Source organism: Camelus dromedarius, chromosome Y, assembly GCF_036321535.1.
Source record: "Camelus dromedarius isolate mCamDro1 chromosome Y, mCamDro1.pat, whole genome shotgun sequence".
Taxonomy (NCBI): Eukaryota; Metazoa; Chordata; class Mammalia; order Artiodactyla; family Camelidae; genus Camelus; species Camelus dromedarius.
This window is the reverse complement of record NC_087473.1, coordinates 16,516,794-16,537,565: the sequence shown is the minus strand read 5'-3', so window position 1 is coordinate 16,537,565 and position 20,772 is coordinate 16,516,794. Positions and strand designations below refer to the sequence as shown.

At 48.9% G+C, this 20,772-nt stretch overlaps 2 protein-coding genes across 6 annotated transcripts in view; one reads left to right on the top strand and one right to left on the bottom strand.

The window, feature by feature from the left end:
- Positions 1-20,107, bottom strand: part of LOC105086568 (pseudouridine-5'-phosphatase) — a 498,657-nt gene extending 478,550 nt beyond the window's left edge. For all 4 annotated transcript variants that reach the window (XR_010379551.1, XR_010379552.1, XR_010379553.1 and 1 more), the window contains exon 1: positions 19,965-20,107. Coding sequence is in view for 1 of the 4 variants with exons in the window: in XM_031445990.2 (XP_031301850.2) it covers positions 19,965-20,034 (70 nt within the window). In the remaining 3 variants the exon portion in view is untranslated. The remainder of the gene's footprint in view (positions 1-19,964) is intronic.
- LOC135320322 (steryl-sulfatase-like) overlaps positions 19,504-20,772 on the top strand; it is a 137,899-nt gene continuing 136,630 nt past the window's right edge. Inside the window, exon 1 of one of the 2 annotated variants that reach the window (XM_064483427.1) lies at positions 19,504-19,571. The gene's annotated coding sequence lies outside the window, so the exon portion shown is untranslated. Of the gene's footprint in view, positions 19,572-19,851; positions 19,996-20,772 lie in introns of those variants that run through there. The other variant, XM_064483426.1, reaches the window with a different exon arrangement.

The window sequence follows — 20,772 nt, the reverse complement described above, 5'->3', positions numbered from 1 at the left end:
CCATGCAGGTGACAGAAGGCGAGGCTGCTCCCCCTGAGGGCTCCCCACATGGTGTGCTGTGGAGGGGGGGCCTCTGCAGCCATGTAGCAGCAGAGTGGGGATGAAGGGTCCTCTGTACAGATTCACAAATTCGAGAGAGTGACAAGCTCTTTTCGTTGAACTGTCCAGAGGACGATGAGTCTGAAACCCGGCAGATACTGGCAAGGTGACACTGTTTTTACACGCACTGGCGCAAGAAGCTGATGGACACAGCAAAGAGGCGGGAGCTCAGACAGAGAATGAACAGCTCTAGGCTTTACACACGCACACCCCTCTCTCTAATAGCAGTGGACCACACGTGCAGGAATGCCTCCCCCACTTTCTTTTCTCTCTGCACTCGGAGTGCTGACCCTCCGTTTCCTGTCGCCTCCTTCCCGTCCCACGGTTCCTACATGCAGACTCTCAGAAGATGCAGATGCTGACTCAAGAGTGCTTTCCTGCTCCCTGCAGGGAATCAGCAGGCATCTGACGGGACAGCCCCAGTTTCTGAATTTGGGTTCGTCAGCAAGGGTCACCCCGCTGCAGCGTCCGTGGGGCCGGAACACGGCTGCGCAGGAAGGGGCAGGACCCAGGGACTGTGCCTCCCTGCCACTTGGGGTGGCTGGGAAAGACCGTGCCTGCATGGCGGGCTCAAATTCGGGTTCTGATCACCTGCTTGCAAACCAAAGTATACTTAGAAGGCATAATGTGAGAGAGCGTATTCACAGAGTCCATGAGCCCACAGCCATGCCGCCACTGAACCGGCAACAGAGAACCAGGGTGAAGGCAACACTCAATGACTTTCTCCAAAAACTGAAACTATTACTAGAGTCAGGTTACAATTTTGTACAGATTTCCCTTCTCAGTCAACATTATTTTCTGTATTTGAATAGAGCTTAAAAACCACAAAAAAAAAAAAAGGGGTTCTAACCTGAAGGTGGTACTTAAGCCAAGAATTATGGGAAATTTTTACTTTACTTTCTGTTTTTGGAAAACACCATCAAACAAGGTTTGGAAACACTTAAAAATGCAATATCTTTTATACATGAGTGTTTCTTGGTTCATTACCTAATGACCGATTCACAAATTTCCCTGGCAATCTTTCTAAATTATGCTAAAATTATGCTAAGTCACTTTAAGATAAGACGAAGCGTAGCGAGACTACAGACACAAGATTTTTTTAATTCCTTAAAGTAATGGCTCACAATCAGGGGTGATTTTGCCCTTGGGGGACATAAAAGACAAGATAAATGTGTATTTTATTTGTGAGTCTTTTTCTCCTATCTGATTTAAAAGACAACTGCCTAACACAGTAATTATAAATCTCTGTTGATGGGCACATAATGTACACAGATGTAATCTTTATGACAACAACCGCACAAAGGAGGGTGGGAAAGGAGATATATAGGAGCCAACTTTTCATATACTATTTAAATGAAGCTGGTATTAATGCAAACTAGATGGTTGTAAGTCATTAACTGTCATCCTCAGAGCAACCGCTAAGAAAACAAGTTAAAAATACATAAGAAATATGACAAGAGAATTAAAATGTACACTTAGAATATAGCTAGTTAACATAAAAGAAGGTGGTGAGGGAAGAACAGAGGAGCCAAAGAAAAAGACAGACTTGCAGGGGTTTTTTTTTTAAATGTAATTGAAAACATACGGTATCTGTCTTTCTCTGTCTGCCTTATTTCACTGATACCTAGGTCCATCCATGTTGTTGCAAATGGAAAAATTCTACATATGATATATGCTTATAAATAATATAAAACAGACAAACAGACTCATAGATACGAACTAGTAGTACCAGAGGGGAGGGGTGGGGAGAGACAAGACAGATAAAGGAGATTAAGAGGTACAAACTGCTGTGTATAAAATAAATGTTACAAGGAAGTAATGTACAGCACAGGGAATATAGCCAATACTTTATAATAACTTCATGTAAAGTATAATCTATAAAATCATCCAATCAGTGTGTTGTACACCTGAAACTAACATACTATGGTAAGGCAATTAAACTTCAATAAAAGAAAAATAAATGTGGATGGAGCAAAGTCCTCCTCACAGTAGAAGGCCAACTGATAAACACAGATCTATGGAGTTAGGAAAAAAGACCAAGAGAAAAGAAATAACAAAAGCCCATACATAAATCATCTCTTACCAAAAATGGCATTATATGTAAACAGTGAAACACCCCAGTGAAAAAGTAAAGATTGACAGACTGGATTAAAAAAAGAAAAACCACATGATCGGAGAATGTGCTGTCGACAAGGTACACTTTAGCTTGAAAGGTACAAAAAGGTTGAAAGTGAGAGGATGGGGAAGATAGTCGATGCACACGGTAGTCAGAAGGCAGAGAATACTTAAGACAAACATTTCTACTAGAAACAAACAAACCAAAAAATTCAGTAGAAACATTTTATAATGATAAAGGGGTCATTCCACCAAGAAGATGCAACAATGATAAACATGTATGAACCTAATAAAAAAAAGGCCCAAACACACAAAACAAAAACTGACAAAATGGAAGGGGAGAAAATAGGTGTTTTAACCACAAGTGTTTGGAGACTTTGATACCACACTTTCAATAATGGGCAGAACAGCTAGACTGAAACTGAACAAGGAGTACAAGATCTAACTGAAACCCTTAACTACTTAAATACCATAAACCAGAGTCAATGCCATCTATGGAACACTCCAGCCAACCACGACATAGTACACATGCTTCTCAACTTCACACGGAACACTCTGCAGGAAAGAGGATATGCAAGGCCATAAAACAAGTCTCTATAAACACACAAAGGATCAAAACCATATAAAGTATTTCCCTGACCAACAATGGAACGAAATGAGAAATCAGTAACAGAAGGAAGTGTGGGAAATCCACACCTTTGCAGAAGGTAAACAACACACACCCTAAAAAGTCAATGGTCAAAAGAAAAAATTACAAGGGAATTAGAAGATCCATTGGCATGAATGAAAATGCAAACACAACATATCAGAATGCATGGGCTAGAACAAAAGCAGTGCTTGGAAGGAAGGTGAGAGCCGTAAAGGCCTGTATTAATGAAGACTGGTCAGATAGCACCCAAAGTAATAAAACACCTAGGACTAAATCTAACCAAGGAGGTGAAAGACTTACCCATGGAGAACGACAAAACGTTGATTAAGGAAATTAAAGAAGACTTAAAAAAAAGTGGAAAGATACCCCATGCTCCTGGATTGGAAGAACCAATATTGTTAAAATGGTCATACTGCCCAAGGCAATCTACAGATTTAATGCAATCCCTATCAAATTACTCAGGACATAGTTCACAGAACTAGAACAAATCATAATAAAATTTATATGGAACCACGAAAGACCTAGAATTGCCAAAGCATTACTAAAGAAAAAGAAAGAGGCTGGAGGAAATTACTCTCCCAGACTTCAGACAATACTACAGAGCTACAGTCATCAAGACTGCATGGTGTTGGGACAAAAACAGACATATGGACCAATGGAACAGAATAGAGAGCCCAGAAAGGAACCCTCAAACATTTGGTCAACTAATATCCAACAAAGGAGGCAAGAATATACAATGGAATAAAGACAGTCTCTTCAGCAAATGGTGCTGGGAAAACTGGACAGCAGCATGTAAAACAATGAAGCTACAACTCTCCCTTACACCATACACAAAAATAAACTCAAAGTGGATCAAAGACTTAAACATAAGGCAAGATAACATAAACCTCCTAGAAGAAAATATAGGCAAAACATTATCTCACATACATCTCAGCAATTTTCTCCCAGGGCAATCTACCCAAGCAGTAGAAATAAAAGCAAAAATAAACAAATGGGACCCAATTAAACTTACAAGTTTTGCACAGCAAAGGAAACCATAAGCAAAATAAAACAACAACCTACAGAATGGGAGAAAATATTTGCAAAAGATTAAACTGACAAAGGCTTGATCTCCAGAATATGTAAACAGTTCATATGACTTAATAGGAAAAATAAACAAACAACCCAATCCAAAAATGGGCAGAAGACCTAAACAAGCAATTCTCCAAGGAAGATAATATGAATGATCAATAGGCACATGAAAAAATGCTCAATACCACTAACTATCAGACAAATGCAAATCAAAACTATAATGAGGTATCACCTCACACCAGCCAGAATGGCCATTATTCAAAAGTCCAAAAACAATAAATGCTGGAGAGGCTGTGGAGAAAAGGGAACCCTCCTACACTGCTGGTGGGAATGCAGTCTGGTGCAACCACTGTGGAAAACAGTATGGAGATTCCTCAAAAAACTAAAAATAGACTTACCATATGACCCAGCAATCCCACTCCTGGGCATCTATCCAGAAGGAACCCTACTTCAAAAAGACACGTGCACCCCAATGTTCATAGTAACACTATTCACAATAGCTAAGACATAGAAACAACCTAAATGTCCATCAACAGATGACTGGATAAAGAAGAGGTGGTATATTTATACAATGGAATACTATTCAGCCATTAAAGATGACAACATAACACCATTTGCAGCAACATGGATGACCCTGGAGAATGTCATTCTAAGTGAAGTAAACCAGAAAGAAAAATACCATATATCACTCATATGTGGAATCAAAAAAAAAAAAAAGAAGAAGAAGAAGACGAAGAAAACAAATGAACTTAAATATAAAACAGAAACAGCCTCATAGACATAGAATACAAACAAACTTGTGGTTCCCAGGGGGGAAGGGGGTGGGAAGGGACAGACTGGGAGCTCAAGATCTGTAGGTACTGACAGGTATATATAGAATAGATAAACAAGTTTATACTGTAGAGCACAGGGAAATATATTCAAGATCTTGTAGTAGATCATGGTGAAAAAAAATACAAAAACAAATACATGTATATTCATGTATGACTGAAAAATTGTGCTGTACACCAGAAATTGACACAACACTGTAAACTGACTATAACTCAAAGACAAAAAGAAAGACAGACAGACAGACAGACTGGTCAGAGAGGTGAAGCCTTGATGGAGCTGAAGATGAGGAAAGGGCCATGAGCCAAGGAACGCAGGCTGCCTCCAGTAGGTGGAAAAGAATGCAAGGAAGTAAGATTCTTCCCTGGAGCCTCCATAAGGAACCAGTCTTTGATATCATTTATTTATTTTTGTTTGCTTGTTTTGGGGGGAGTGGGTGATATTTTAATGGAGGTACTGAGGGCTGAACCCAGGACCTCACGCATGCTAAGCACACACTCCACCACTGAGGTCTACCCACCCAAGTGCTGTATTTTATTAGCCCGGGAGACTGGTATGAGATTTCTGGCCTCGTAACACATTTGTGTTGTCTAAGCCAACAGTTTCTGGTAACTTGATAAGGCAGCAACGGAAAACTAGCATGATAAGAAACTTTCTCAACCACGTCTTTTATTTTCTCTTTTTCTCATCGGGCTTCCGTACAATGACTCTCAAACAGATCAAACACAAGGATAAACCTTTCTTAACATTTCATTCACAAGCGCCTTTACCAGCGAAGGTAACGAGAGCTGCAGAGAGTTTGCAGAACTACTGTGGGTGACAGCTCCCACTCTGTGTGTGTGTGTGCGTGCGCGCGCGCATTGGGGAGGGGGTATGGCCCACCGACGGTCCCTGAAGAACACCCTGGCCTCAGCCCCTGTGACTGCCACATTTTAATCACACATGTTAAATCGTATTAACCACTGGGTGTGGGGTTTTTTTTTTTTTTCCATTTTGTACTGATGCATCATGATGTCCATTCAGTGAATGCCCATAGATTAAGTTCTTTTTGAATTTTAGGAGACAAATAAACAGACAGTCACAGGATTCTAGATGGATGTGCATTTCCCATCTTCTGAATAGGTACACCCTCCTAAGAGTTAGTTCCCCAGTGCTCCAGGCTTTATGGATTAATGCTAAATCCACATTCTCATGCCTTTTGAATAAATAAAAACTAGCAGCTGTCCTCCAAGGATGCAGAAAGGTTTTAAAGGCTTCCTTCCCCACCCAGAATGAACAGCTTCCATTCCTTTTCAAGACTTTCATTTAGTGGCCGCTCCGGGTACTCCTGTATCTCTGTCCTTCCTACTGGCGTGATAGAACGCCCCACTGAGTGCATCACCAGTGGTGTCGGCAGCAGTGTGGACACAACGCTGAGAACAGTTTTAATGCAGAACCGTGTAAATCATGACAAAACCCAGGGAATGCACTGGAATGAAATCAGAGGTAAAACACACAGCACTTCTCCTCTGAAGACTAAGGGCCACCTCACAGGTACACTCCCTCAGCCGTGTGTGTCTGCTGTGTGTCTGTGCACTTATTTTCTTGTGTGGGTCGGGTGGAGGCAGGTCAGGAAACCCAACCATGAAAAGATGGCAGGAGGAAGACTGGAGATCCTTCAGCTGGGATCCCACTGGCTGGGCCACTCACTGCACAGCCCTGGCGATCCACTGGCCTGTGAAATCTGCAAACTGCCAGTCCAGATTGCTTGAGCTCTTCGCAAGTATCAAAAATCCTAAATTTCTGGTGGATTCGTTTGCTCTGGCTGCTATCACAAAGCACCACAGATGAGGTGGTTTAACGACAGAAATTTGCTCTCTCCCAGTCCTGGAAGTCAGAAGTCTGAGAGGAAGCTGTGAGCAGGGCTGGTTCCTCCTGAGGCCTCTGTCCTTGGTGTATAGACGGCCGTCCCACTCCTGTGTCCTCACGCGGCTGTCCCTCTGTGTGTGTCTGTGTCCAAATCTCCTCTTCATATAAGGACCCCAGTCCTACTGGATTGGAACCCACCCTAATAACCTCATTTTATCTTTATCACCTCTTTAAAGATCCCCATGTGCAAACACAACCACATCCTGAGGTCCTGGGGGTTAGGGCTTCAACCAATGAGTTCTGGTGGGACATGAGTCAGTCCAAGAGTTACAGACCTTCATCTGCTTACTACTTTCTAACAAAGGCAAGGGCAACCCAATTAAAATCATCCTTCTATGTCTTGTTTTTTAACGGGGACAGACTAAGAAAGTCAACCAGAAATAAGGGTCAAGTTTGTTTGTTTTTTTTAGAACATATGTTGACATAATATAAATTGGTTCCCATATCTCAGAGTTTGTTTAACTTGCCCCAGGATTTCTGCAAAGACCCTAAAAGCAGTAAGGTATGCTCCCCATCTCGTGCAGAGTGTGCCTCTAATACTGCAAAGTAGTGACGTGGACGCTCTCTTGGCCAAAGGAGGCAGGGCTTGGTCACCAGAGGTAGAGCTCAGCTGGCCGTGCCTTCCAGTCACAGGGGCTCTGGGAGATGAGGACTCACAGGTGTCCACACTGTTCTCAAAGAGAAGTGACTTTATTTTATTTGGGGGGGGGGGGTATTAGGTTTGTTTGTTAATTTATTTAATTCATTAATTCATTCTTTCATTTTTCTTTGTGATGTAGGTACCAGGGATTGAACCCAGGACCTTGTGCATGCTAGGCACACACTCTGCCACTGACCTATACCCTCCCCACTAAGAGAGGTGACTTTTAATCCAAAGCTTGGAAGGGTGAGCTGCTGAGTCCGCCTCTCCTGGGCACACGTAGAGTCACCTCAGACACAGAATTAAAGCTGGCCCCGTGCTCACTTTCCGACCCATGTGAGTATATGACCTTACAAGGCGACACTCTACGTCAGATAAGGTATATGAAAGAAATCCACCAATGATCACATTATCATTTTCAGGGCCCTCCCTAGGACTTGCCTGGACCTGGGAAGTATACTGAAGGAATGCAGAATTCTCCTCAGGTTCAAAGATCACTGGATTTAGGTGGAAAGATGTTTACATATGCCGAGAAATGCACAATCTAATCAGCTGGGTGGGAAAACGTTTTCCCTCATGGGCAGGCACCTGTCACTCTCAGAACAATCACAGAGATGTTACAGGAAAGGCAGGCCACTGAGTCCGTTTCTCTGCGTTACTTATTGTTTTACTAGTTTCACTCTTTAATTGAATTTGGCCTAGTGGGGCAACGACGCTGTAAATAAACTGTTAAATACACACCGAAGTTACTAATTTTCACTTGCCGTTTAAGATGACATTATGGGAGCTCCATTGGGACAGTCAGGTGAACTTTGCGCTCATCATTTTTATAAACTTCATTTACTGGGCTGAAAGGCAACACTGGCCACTCAGAAAGGTTTCGTTGTGTTAGCTCCGACGAGGGAAGTTCTGAACAAGGGACTAAGACACTAGTTTTATAAATGGAGGTTATCGAGCATGAAGGTATGTAAGTTCATTTAAAAAACTGTACACAGAGTCAAACGGTCTTATGCCCTCTTAACAGTGAGAGTTACAAATCCACCAGATTTGTCAACAGAATAACCAGAAATTAAGTGTTTAAGGAACAAGAATGTTTTTGAACCTTGAACGTTAATGGTTGATGGATTTTTCAAACCTGAGTGTACAGGGGCTGACTTAGGACACGGGAAGCTGCGTCATTAATGTGACGCCAGCCCCGTGTGAGCTGGTGACTGAGAAGAGCAGACAGTGGGGAAGCACTGAAACCCAAGGGCGCTGCGGCGGTGGGAGAGCCCCTGCCTGGGGTAGAGCCATGCTCCCCGCACTCCCGGGACGGGACTCAGGTTCCCCATGATGAGGAGGAGGTGGGCGGGGAGAGTAGGAAAGAACACAGCTCCACAGGTGCAGGAAGGGTTTGCTGAACATGGGTCTGAGTACCTAGCTTCTGATTATAACATTGCTACCTGGGAAATATGTTCTGATTATCCAAGCACCAGCCACCTACATCATTTTAGGCCCTTCATTCACACACTAGTGCCCATGCACACGAATAATAACGTGGACAAAGCTCAGACGGCCATCAGATCAAAGAGCGGGGCCGGCGGTAATCACCACACAAATAACGAGAATGCGTACGTACTGGATTATGAGTTTCCCACTAACTCTTTTCTGTAACCGGCAACTGTGTATTAAGTCTAATTGCATTTAAAAACAGCTGGACTCAGCTCCTGCAGGCGACGTGATAACCTGAAGGTACCTCGAGCATGGGAAGATGGGACAGAGAGTCCTCAGCTGTTGGCAGCTGTACTAGCCACAGCTTTGAACCTAAGGAGAGCAAAAAGTCTACAAGGAAGAGCTGCCAGGATGCCCTGAGCTGTACCCCACACTTCATCAATGACAGAGAAGAACATGGAAAGATGCCAGGGCACACAGCGAGGGACACGTCTGGTTCTAATCTCACACGGCCTGCGTTGTACCAAAAATGAAGTGCGGAGAGAAGGGGATGGTCTGATGTACTGGGTCCAGCCTTCCCTGACATGCCATGTGACCTTCATCCATCCATTTGGACAAGTAGGTATTAACTGACCTGGGTTTCTCCATTGATTAAACACCCCGTGTCTGGACGCTGCTCTAAGTGCTCAGAACCGAACGGTCCATGGAAGCGGCCCAAATCCCGACCCTCATGGAGAGAGCTGGGTCTGGAAGCCAATGGTTTGCTCGTGGAGTTGCTTCCAGCCCCAGGAGCCGGGCAGAGCTCCACTGTGCCTTCCATGGACTGGACCATTCAGCTCACCCCACGGCCCCACAGCAAAGAGGAACTGCAGGTAGAAACTGTCACCCGCAATGACTGCCTGTCGGGGAAGTGCCACGTACTTATTTCCTTGTCTAACCACTGGGACTTCTACTTCAGAACGTGATCTTCTTCCTTGTCCAAGGATGGAGAACCATTAAGGATGCCCCTCGGGCAAGACAAAGGAAGGCAGCTTGTTAGCACCGAAATCGTCACCCTCGATGGCGGCACGGGTGTTCGCTGTGCCCTTCTGACGGAGGGAACGTCGACCGGCGGGTGGAAACCGCGGAGAGTACAACGGGCCAAGAGCACCGCCCCACATGAGCGTTACTTTCCAGGGTGATCCCGCGTGCTGAGTGCACGGTGGTGTTTGTCCCACAGCACACACTTTCCTCTCCCTTCTCTGGAAAATGATCTCCTGTGGGTGGAAGCCCTGGGGCAGCCCGCCGCTAAACCACCCCGCACACGGACACATCCACAAAGACCGAACCCAGAACGGCAGAGTCTGCACTGGGGTGACGGCGGCACGGTGGGGTGGGCCGCCGGGAAGTCCGACAGTGAGGAAGGACCCCGACCTGATCCCTGTGTTCCATCGCCCTCCCGGCTGCCGAATCAATTTTTCTCTGTTTCGACGCAAAACAAAAGACAACACACAGCGAAACGGGCTAGCATAAGTCAGTATACCTACATTTCCACATCCTTCCTTCCTCGACCAACAGCCCACATGTATGAGCGTGTGTGTTACACCTAGGAAAGGAGGCTTTACAATGTAAACTGAAAATAGCTTCTAGGCACCGCCGCTGCCCAGAGCTGGGTCTAGCTGGACGGCCAGCTGTTTCGGTTTTCTCTGCAGGCTGGGAGCACCAAGGCTTGTGTGTCTGTTTCAAACGGGAAACCATGGTAGTTTCCATCCATGACGTCCACGTAAAAGTTGCCCAGACTTTCAGGTGGCTGAAACTCAACACGCACACCTGCGTGGAGAACCATCACTCATCTACAGCACTTGTTCTGCTCTCTGCTTCAGAACAAGTCATACAGGAACCCTCACTGGCTCCTTCTCCCTCAGCCCCTCCAGACCCGGCTGTCAGCTCTGCAGCCCGTGAGTCAGGCGTCTGGTCTTTCACGAACACCCTTGGGTGTCTTTGAAGGGGATGCATGGGGGGTCCCCACAGGTACCCCCTTGCGCTACCCTCCTGGCACCTGGGAACGGGACCGTATTGTGGAAACGGTCTTTGCAGATGTGACTTCCTGCAGGATCTAGGGATGACACCATCCTGCACTGTCTGCGTGGGTCGTAAATCCCACGACAGGTGTCAGAAGAGAGAAGCCACGTGAAGACGGAGGCAGAGACAGGAGGAAGGCAGCCACCAGCCCAGGGACGCCCGGAGTCCCCAGAAGTCGGAAGACGCAAGAGGGACTCTCCCCTGGAGCCCCTGGAGGGAGCCCAGCCCTGTTTCACACTTTCATTGTGGACATTCAGGACTCCAGAATGTAAGAAAATAAATTTCTAGGGTTTTTTGTCTCCCAGTTTGTGGTAACGTGTGGCAGCGGTGCTAAGACACAAACACAGGCCTGACATCTCCCCCTGGATCGTTGCAACAGCCTCTGAGCCAGCCTCTCAGCATCTAGGCTTTAGTCATCCACGCTGCCAAAATGCCTTTCTAGGGCATCCCCTGCTCACGAGGTCGTGTGATGCCCAGGAGATAAAGCCTACATTCCTCGCCAGGGCACAAGGGCTCACCGTACCCTGTCCCCTTCCCGAGACTCCTGCTCCTGCCTTTCCCGGGTCACACGCAGGCCACCTCTCCTCCACCCCCTGCTCGCTCGGACTTGCACACAGTGCCCTCCCGGCCCTTCCGGCTCCTCCACCTCACCGACTCCGACAGCCCTGCCACGGAGCCCAGGTTGAATCCCATCTTCTGGAAGGCGCCCTGGACGGCGGCATACTTCCTTCTCCTGGCTCCCAAGGAGGCTGGGTCAGCTTAGCAGCTAAGTGACCAGGCAGTGGGTCGGACTATGTGTGCCTCCCCCACCGCAGCCCACGCCCCGTCCGCTGTATCCATGCCCTGCACCAGTCTCGGAACTAGGCATCTGACGGGCCTGTTACAAAAGCCTGTGGGATTCACGGGCCGAGGGAACGCCCTGAACACTTCTCTCGCCTTGACAGCCCTGGTGGACTCATCCTACCGTGCTTTCCATAAAGCCCCTTGGAAGGTGAAGCTCTGTCCCCAAGCAAACTCTCAACAGCCATCCAGATGGGCCCACCGACAGGCTGGCAGCATTAAGCCACAATCAATCCCTGCGTGTCTGCCCCGAATGACCCAGGAGGCGACTCTAAATGCTTTTATCAGGCTGCTCTCAGACCGGTTGGACAAGATGGGATCTGAGATACGCTCAGACTTCCGGGAAGGAACGCGTCCATCCAGCTGCACCTGGCAGACCCAGAGGTGACTTACCTGCTTGTCTTACGACCACACATACAAGCACAAAAGAAGCCCAGCTCGCGGGAGAGGGCACAGGATGCGCGACAGGTCGGGTCGAGGGTTATCTCCATCCACACGAATGCTCCTCCTCTGGGAGGGTACGGAGGGACCGGCTCATGCTCCAATTCCTCTGACAAGGGAACGTAGGAACAGTCTAGGGACAAGCTCCTGGTGGGGTGGACCCTCGCACAAAGCCTTCTTCACCCAAATACACTGAGCCCAGGACTCTGTTTGCAGCTCTGCCCACCGGAGCACCCAAATTCAACAACTGCCACCAACATGTCCGGAAGGGACAGAAGTGCCCTAGAGAACACCTGAGTCTGGTGCGTCGCAGCGTCTTTCCCTCAAGAGGTGAGAAGAGGCAGGGGGTGGGGGCCGCACCTGTCAGCCACCGCCTCTGAAGCTAAGTGGCCTGACCTCAGCAAGCCTCGGCTCCCTCACCTGCAAAACGGGCAAAGACGGCAATCAGCGTGTGCCAGCGGCCTGCTGCGAGGGAGCCGGGGCGACCCGCAACGCGCCAAGAGCACATGGTGAAAGCTCTCGATCCGCGTTAACCGTCATGACCTGAGGATGAGACCAGAGCAGGAAGGAAGGCAGCAGGAGTGACACAGAAACGGCTCTGAGATGTTCAGAGACAAGTACCTGAGTGCTGGGAAGGGGCGAGGGCTGGAAGACGTGGGGGTCAGTCCTGGTCTCCAGGTGTGCAGCTCACGGTGGGTGCAGGACAGCAGGTCCAGCAGAGAGTCCTGGGCTCCGCTTGAAGCCCAGTGTCTCTGTGCTGCCTGCGGCTGGAATACCGCGTCGTCGGTCGCTGGGAAGTGAAGACACAGCTCCAGGAGAGGTGAGGGCAGCTGACAGAGGCCAAGGACCATTAGCGCAAGAGCATTCACTGAGGCCACGGGCCCACAAGAGGTCTCTGAGAGAAGGGGACCAAGGCAGAGTCACAGGGCCCCAAACAGAAGCAGAAAGGAAAAAACAGGAGGAATGGGCAGTGAAGCCAATGAGACAGTTTCCCTAGGACGGCACAGGGCAGGGGCCCATGATGCAGAAAGCTCTGGAAACATAAGGAAAGCTGGCTAGTGGGTCTGGCGACATGGAAGTCACTGCTCCCTTTGTTGGCACAAGGTCCGTGGGCTGCAGGCAGAAGGCAGTCTGTGGTCACTGCCGACACCTGGTCCCTCAGACTCCTGGCTTCTCACCAAAACATCCTCGGAAGACAAGAGCTGTCTTGACATTACTGATGACGAGATGCCTTGGTGGGGGTGGGGTTAGGGTGAGGGCAGCGATCACATGTGACATCTCCCCAAAAAGGCAATGAGGGGGTGCCGAGAGGAAGATTAGAGGAAGTACAAGGGATGGAGGAACACGCGAGGTGACACCCCGTGGAAACAGCCAGACAAATCCAGAAAGGAGAACATCCTCTAAGATCACCAGCCTGCACTCTTCCAAAAGTCAGTGTCGTGGGGGAAGACACGGTCATGCGCTTGGGCGGTGGGGGGAGCTTTTCTAGTTTAAAACATGCTAAAGGGACATCACCTCCCCCTGGAGCCCAGCCTTGGAAAACACTACAGTACTGTCAGCCAGCCAGAGAGGCCACCCTCACCTCCACATTTCAGTACAACCATTAGTAAGAAGTCTTTCTTTCTTTTTTTTTTTTAAATGCAACTCTCTGCTTGATAAAAGTCATCTCCTCTCTGCTTCAGAAAACGTGTTTATTGCTCTGCCATCCCTGCTCCTGGTCTGGAATATCCACTTCTCTGCTGCCGCCTGTCCTTGGCAGCACATCCTCCCAGTGATTTTGGTTCAAAGTACTGCTCTGTCCCGTGTCATGTCCCTGCCGCTTTCATCAACAGCACTTATCGAGTCACTAGTCCACGTCCCAACTGGACACCAAGCCCATGAAAAACCAGAGACTTGTCTTGAATCCTCTACAGCACCTGGCACTGTATTTGCTCAACAGATAGAAGACTGAGTGACTTCACACTTCGAGAGGTGTGTGGTCCACCACGGTGGCTACTTAAACTTAAACTCAGTAAACTACATCAAATGAAAAGTTCATTCCTCGGTTGCATGAGCCGCATGTCATATGCCCAAGTGCTATCTGTGGCTCCCGTGCAGGCAGCTCGGATATACGTTCCCGCCACAAAAGGCAGTTCTGCCCGAGGGCCAGTGCTGGTCCAGAGAGCAGACAGGTGCTCCATTCTCATCAGGGACACGATAGTGACAGGAGAGGGAGGGGAGCCTGCTGCTTATTTTGGCTTCTGTCTCCAAGGCCCCAGCTAAGCTTAGATGTGCCAACTGTGAACACATGCTCCCATTTCATGCACAGACTGGACAGCCTCTTGGGAGCCGCAAAGGCTTCGCTTTGCTCCTGGGTCTGTTCCTGGTCTCCAGGCCTACAGAGGGGAGTCAAGAGTCATCAGCGGCCCGGCCCAGCCCAGTGCCGCCAGCAAGGCCGATGGAACTGCCCGCCACGCCAGGGCATGCGAGGAGACCGTCCCCATTCCCCGCGTGGGCCCCTCTCCGCGCAGACACTCCGCACCCAGACGCTTAGCTGCTGACCCGAGGCATCCCAGGGAAGGACGTGAGGACGCCAGGGCACAAAGGAAGGTGGGGATGTACCTGCCACACACTGAAAAGGTATGAGAAGAGCTGCGAGAATGGCAATTCAGCCCGCAAAGCCCAAAGGGGGAAACATTTCTCAAGGAGAAATGCAGATGTTACAATTATCATATTTTTGAGAAATTTCCCCTTAGGCACCCTGAAGACAATTTTAAACCACAGACATATGTACCATTAAACCAGGGCTGTCCCCACCCTCACGCCCCATTTTAACACAACTCAGTGAAGCTTTCAATATATCAAATGCTGCAATTTTGAGTCAGTGGTATCCCCATATATCTGACAGGGAGAAATGTATTTTCCAACGTAACCCATCCTGGCACATTGCACTTTGCAGCTACAGGCTATGGATCCGTCACTTTTCAAACATCCCCCCCAAAGGTTTGAAAAGTCGGCATCTGTGTAATGAGTGTTTCCTTGGGGGCATTATTTCCCTTGCTGTTTTACACTGCATTCAATCTCCGTCTACCGCTGAAAAATGACAGAGCATAGCTGATGCATTATTGCCGATTAAAAGATAAATAAATAAAAGAGAAAAATGAAAAGAAATAGAGTGAAAAAATAAAAGGAAAAACAAATGAACACAGAATTTAAAAAATGAAAGAAATAGAATGAGAGTGAGCAGTGAATCATCAGACAGACAAAAGGGACTGAGGAATCCCCAACGCACGGTTGTCCAAGGAGAAGAAAGGAGAAACAGCTTTCAGGGGAGAGCAACGAGTGCTCTCCCGTGGCTGATTACACCCCGTCTGTGCAGCGAGGGTTCCAAATAAGAGCACATGAGGAAGCCAGGAGAAAAGAAAGCACAGGGAGCAATTTCACGCCTGCACCCACAGGAACCCGCAGAGCAGTTCAGCCATGGAGCCAGCTGGAGGACACTCGCATTTGTCTGTGGAATTTTACAGTTCTGGCCTCACCCTCTTCTCAGTTATTCTAGAAGCCGGAGCAGCTGTGGCGGGCCAGTAACCTCTAACCACAGGAACACACTGAAGGTTGACACGGCTCAGGTCTGTTGGGAAGCACAGCCGATGGGACCTGAGTTTACCCACTTTGGTCCTCCCTCGGTTGTTTTCTTACTATGGATGAATTTTCTGTGACACACAATAGCCTGTTCCATCCTTCCCTGGCCTCTGCCAGCATCTTACTCCAAACTGAGAATGCAGGAGTCAGGGCCCCCTTCTGTGTGGGCTCTGCTCGGCCACAAGGCCTCAGGCTGGCCTCCGAATTTCAGCCAACTCCTGGGCAAGTGTGGAAGAATCCTAAATGTCACCTGTCAAGGTGACATCAAACCCAAGTGTGTGTCATGAGTTCTGGGGGGGCCCAGGGCAGTTAGAAGGGGGAGGTACCATAACACAGTTGCCCTGACATCCAGAGTGCGACCGCAATATGCACAAAAAAGTGGGGGGGGGGGAGTCTCCAAATGAAGAATGCGGGATCTCTGGGAGCGCCAAGGCAGACAGTCACCACATAACAAGGCGTCTCCAATGAGCGATCCTTTATTCTGCTCTACCTTCCCGACACAGTGCCAAGATGCTCTGGGAACACCTGGACTCGATCACATTCCGGGATAAGGACCAACAGACACTGCAAAGCTCATCACCTCCACTCTGAAACCTCACACACGTTCCAAGAGGTCAAATACAACACAGGTTCTTCTGAAAATTGATAAAGGGCATGTGCTAACGCCATAAGGAAAACTCTTATTTTTGTCATGAGCTTTGCGGATGATCCAGGGTGTAAGGAAATGAGCCCAGGTGGGGTGAGCAGGAGACCCTCAGGGTGGGAGGGTTCCGACCCAGGCTGGGCCTGGCAGTGCACTGGTTCGGTCAGCCAGTGATTCCCGGAGCTCCCTGAGCACCGCAGCGGTCCTGCCTGTGCCGAGTGTATGGGGTTTCCTGGGCCCCACGCGGAGAAACAGTCACTTCCAGACAGCCTCAAGCGCTCTGACTTGGCAGGTACGATGCTATGGGAGTACGAACAGGTACAGAACAGGACCTCTACTCCTCAGCTGAAGGCCAAGCAGAAGCCAGGTGTCACCCACTAAAATCCTGCGACCCATGTGCATTTATGGAGACAAGGTGAATTATAATCAACACTGCAAGTATTCATATTTCCCCTCACAGACCTATCTTACTGCTTTTTCTGCTGATTTTTAAAGAATTTGAAAATAAGCTTTTTATTTTTCTTGGCTGATTTTTTTTAAGGATTTAATTACTGTATCAGGCTCCTAGAAAACGTATTTCATGTAGACCACAGAATTCCTAATTCTGAATACTCTTTAACATCCACCCTCCACCTTCTCAACAGAAGACATCAGTGAGTTGCTTCCTAAAGCTCTGTACCTGGGTTGTCCGAAATGGTAGGCACTGGCCAAACGTGGCCAGTGAGCCCCTGACACCTGGCTAGTTTGAGCTGAGATGCGCTGAGTGTCAAATACACGAGATTCCAAAGGCGAGATATCAAAAATGAGCATAAACGATCTCAATGGTTTTTCTCTTGCTTGTGTTGAGTGATAATATTTTGGATCTGTTAGGACAGAAAAAGGGTACCATTCAAGTTCATTCCATCTGTGTCTTTTTGCTTTTTTAATGTTGCTTTTACGTGGTCCTACTTCAATGAGACAGCACAACTCTAGACCACAGACTTCCTTGTCTCTTAAAGACAATGGACCTACCTCTGGTGCTCCCAACTTCAGTTATTTAATGAACTCGATAATCTTCCCTATTTGGGAGCTGAGACACTGTTTAATACCTGTCTTTGTCTTCCTTCAAAATCTTACCCTTGTTCATAAATAATCTCAGTCCCCTTTTTCTGTCTCTAATTGGCATCTGAAGGCCAAAATTATGACTTAGCTCATAGCTGACTGTGACCTGTGTCAACAAGAACAGAATTCCAAAGGGTCCTTTCTGATTGAAAGGACAATAGGACCAAACATTTCAAAGGCACCAGAAGGTACACTGGTGTTCCAGGCAACATTTTTCCAAAAATCACAACTTACTCCCTCATTCTTCTCTGGTTAAACAAGCTTCTCCCTTCTATACATTTTATAAGAATTCTGCATGCAACTCTTTGTTTTCAGTTTCACTTCCCTGAGAATGCAAGTATTCTTTAACAAACAGGTTACATTCACAGAATATCCTGGGGAAATGCATTCAAGTTTCTGAAAAGCAGGCCTCCTGGAAAAAGAACTGGTGATACATTCCTAAGCAAACAGACTGAAGTCAGGCGCTTCAGAATTAGAGCAGGTATAATCCAGGTAGATTAAATGAGATAAAGTAGCACATTCTGGAAAGCAGTGTTTCATACCAGACATTCTGTAAAATAGTAGAAAAAGCAAAGGTGAATTTCTGAGAAAGTTCTGCAAGGCCTTCCCAGCTCAAAGGTAAAGTCAAGACAAAAAGGAGGAAAAGGGCAGAAAGAAAATGAAGAGGGAAAAGGGGCTAGGTCTTATCTTGCCAAAGGTCACTAATTCTTGTTTGTCTGACCAGTTTAGAGGATTGGGTAACAGTGTCAGACCTCAGTGCTTAATAAACCATTCAACTTGCCCTAACTAGCAAACAGGAACCCTGGCTGATAACTACCCTTGCAGGTATCACCACTTAAATCAGTCACAGCTCCACGGAATGGCTATGTATGAATCTTGGGTCGGGAGGAAGTATCAAGCTCGTTCAAAAGTTAAATAACTTTAATTTTAATGAGCAATCTCGGTTTGCTTTAAATTCATGAGACTCACAACAGGTCCTCTGGACCTTTCATTAGAGGTTAAGGAATCTGACAATTTAACTTGACCACCTGAGCAGGAAAACTCATGTCTACAAACTATACTTACAAATCCCAGAAGCTTTTTGAAACTGAGTCATTTCAGATTTAGTAACTGCATACACCAATTAGTGACGTCTATGGGAATTTATTCTCCCTCTTAGGAATTTATGTGTTTATATCTCTGGGTCCATAAAATGAAAAGACTGTTTTTTGTGTGTCTTAAAAAAAAAAAAATCAGTCTCATTACTGCTGAACCGGTGAACCACATGCTCATCAGGGGCAAGGTCACACCCACCATATAACATAAGCACAACATCACTTATATTTAGATCAGATCGATCTGGAGTCATTCCTCAGCTTTGGTCCTTATTAGCTGTGTGACCTTGGGCAAGTAACTCTACCTCTCTAGCTTGCGCCGTTTTTGTTTTCAATTAGTCAATGCAAATATTTCCACCCCCCCTTGCAGAATTTTATGAGATGAAGCACTAATGTATCTACATGTCCACCGGTCAAAAGTCTACATAAAGTATGCAGAAATTTTTACAACCCTATTAAGGCTCCCAGAGGCTCTGAGATCAGAACACGTTTCAAAACACGATAACGCTTCACAGTGTTATGAAAGGTATGCCTAAGCTTTAAGGAGCGCTCAGGGCACCTCTCTTATAAATCGAGCGTTTTCTTTGAATTCCTCTTGGTTGGTGAAGTTCATGCCTACCACCATCGACTACGGGACTGTTAGGTGCACACGCATGGACTGTGAATCGCGAACCTTCCGGCACTGGGTGAAAATGCAGCTACTGATTGGGCAGCTGCGGGATGGGGACCTGTGATCTGCACTGCAAAGCAGTACCCAGGTGATGTCCGTCCAGGGAGTCACTCTGACCAGCCAGTCCGCTTACAGGGCTCCCCCACCACCTCCGCACTACAGAAACTTGGGTCTGGAGCATTTGCGGTGGTGCGGGGCAGTTCTGTGCACGACACGAGGTTCAGCATCCCAGGCCGCTACCCCTCGGATGCCGACAACTCCCACCCTCCCGCTAAGTCACTCCAAACGCCCCTAGACGTTGCCAGATGCCCCTACATCGGTCGGTGGAGGACCATGCCCTGTAGGATGCTACAAGCAAGGTGCGTGCATCTCGGGGCAAGCCGGCAGGGGCCCTGGAGGCCAGGGTGCAGATGGGGAAACTGAGGCCGGGCTGCGCACGCAGCGCCCGCGGCCCACAAGGCGGAACCGAAATCTCCAGCCCGCGCGGTGGTCCCCGAGCACCCGCCGTCGCGCGCCGCCCCCCACGCACTCCGTCCCCACCCGCGACGCGGCCGCCGGAAGTAAGTGCCCCGGGCGCCGTCGACGCCTCAGACCCGCGCGCGTCCGGCGTGACGTGACCCCGGCGCGCCCGCCGCCCGCCCGCGCGGGGGTCCCAGACACCGCCTCGCCGCGACCCGGGGCCCTGAGGGGCTGCGCCCCCCTCCCGCGCCTTCCTTGACAGTCCTCGCGGGAGGCGGCCGCCGGCTACCCACCCAGAAGGAGGCCGTCCATGTCAAAGAGCAGGTGGGTGACGGGACGCGGAGGGGGCTCGGGCGCCGCCATTGTGCAGACTTCTCGGCCGGGTGGGGGCGGGGAGGAGGCGCGCTTGCCGGCTCGCGCACGCGCGCTCCGGGCCTCCCCGCGCGCCCCGAGCCGTTCTGCGCACGCGTGGCCCCGGGCCTCCACGCGCCCGCGCCCGAGCTGTTCCCGCGCACGCGCGCTCCGGGCAGCCTCGCGCGCCCCGCGCAGCTCTGCGCACGCGCGTCTCTGGCCTCCTGGCGCGGCCCCTCAAAAATCGCGCGCCCTGAGCCGCAGCCGCCCCGCGCACGCGCGCCTCTGGCCGCCTCAGAAGGCGTCCTCGCCTGCGCGCCCGGAGCCGCTCCCGCGCACGCGCGCTCCGGACCGCTCCGGGATGTCCCGCGCACGCGCGCCTAGCATAGTTACCTATCCCGTCACCGCGGGGCTGAGAAGTGGCACGGGCGGGCGCGACAAGTTTGCCCGCATCCAACCCCCACAACCCCCTCACTTAACACCCATAAATGGGCTGGGATGCTCCGTCAAGGGGCCGAGCAGAGCCGAGTGCCTAGTCTGGGTGGGGGCAAAGGCAATGGCCTGAATTTGGAAAGGGAGTGAGGAAGGAGCGAGGGCTCGGAGGGACTGCGGTGCACCGGGTTGTTGGGAGGAGGGGTGCAAAGGTGCTCAGGTTGGCATTCCTGAGAGCCACCAAGTAAGTGGACAGCCAAGTGGCCTTAGTTGTGGGGACCCCGGTAGCTTCGTCCAGCCCTGGACCCTGGGCAGGCT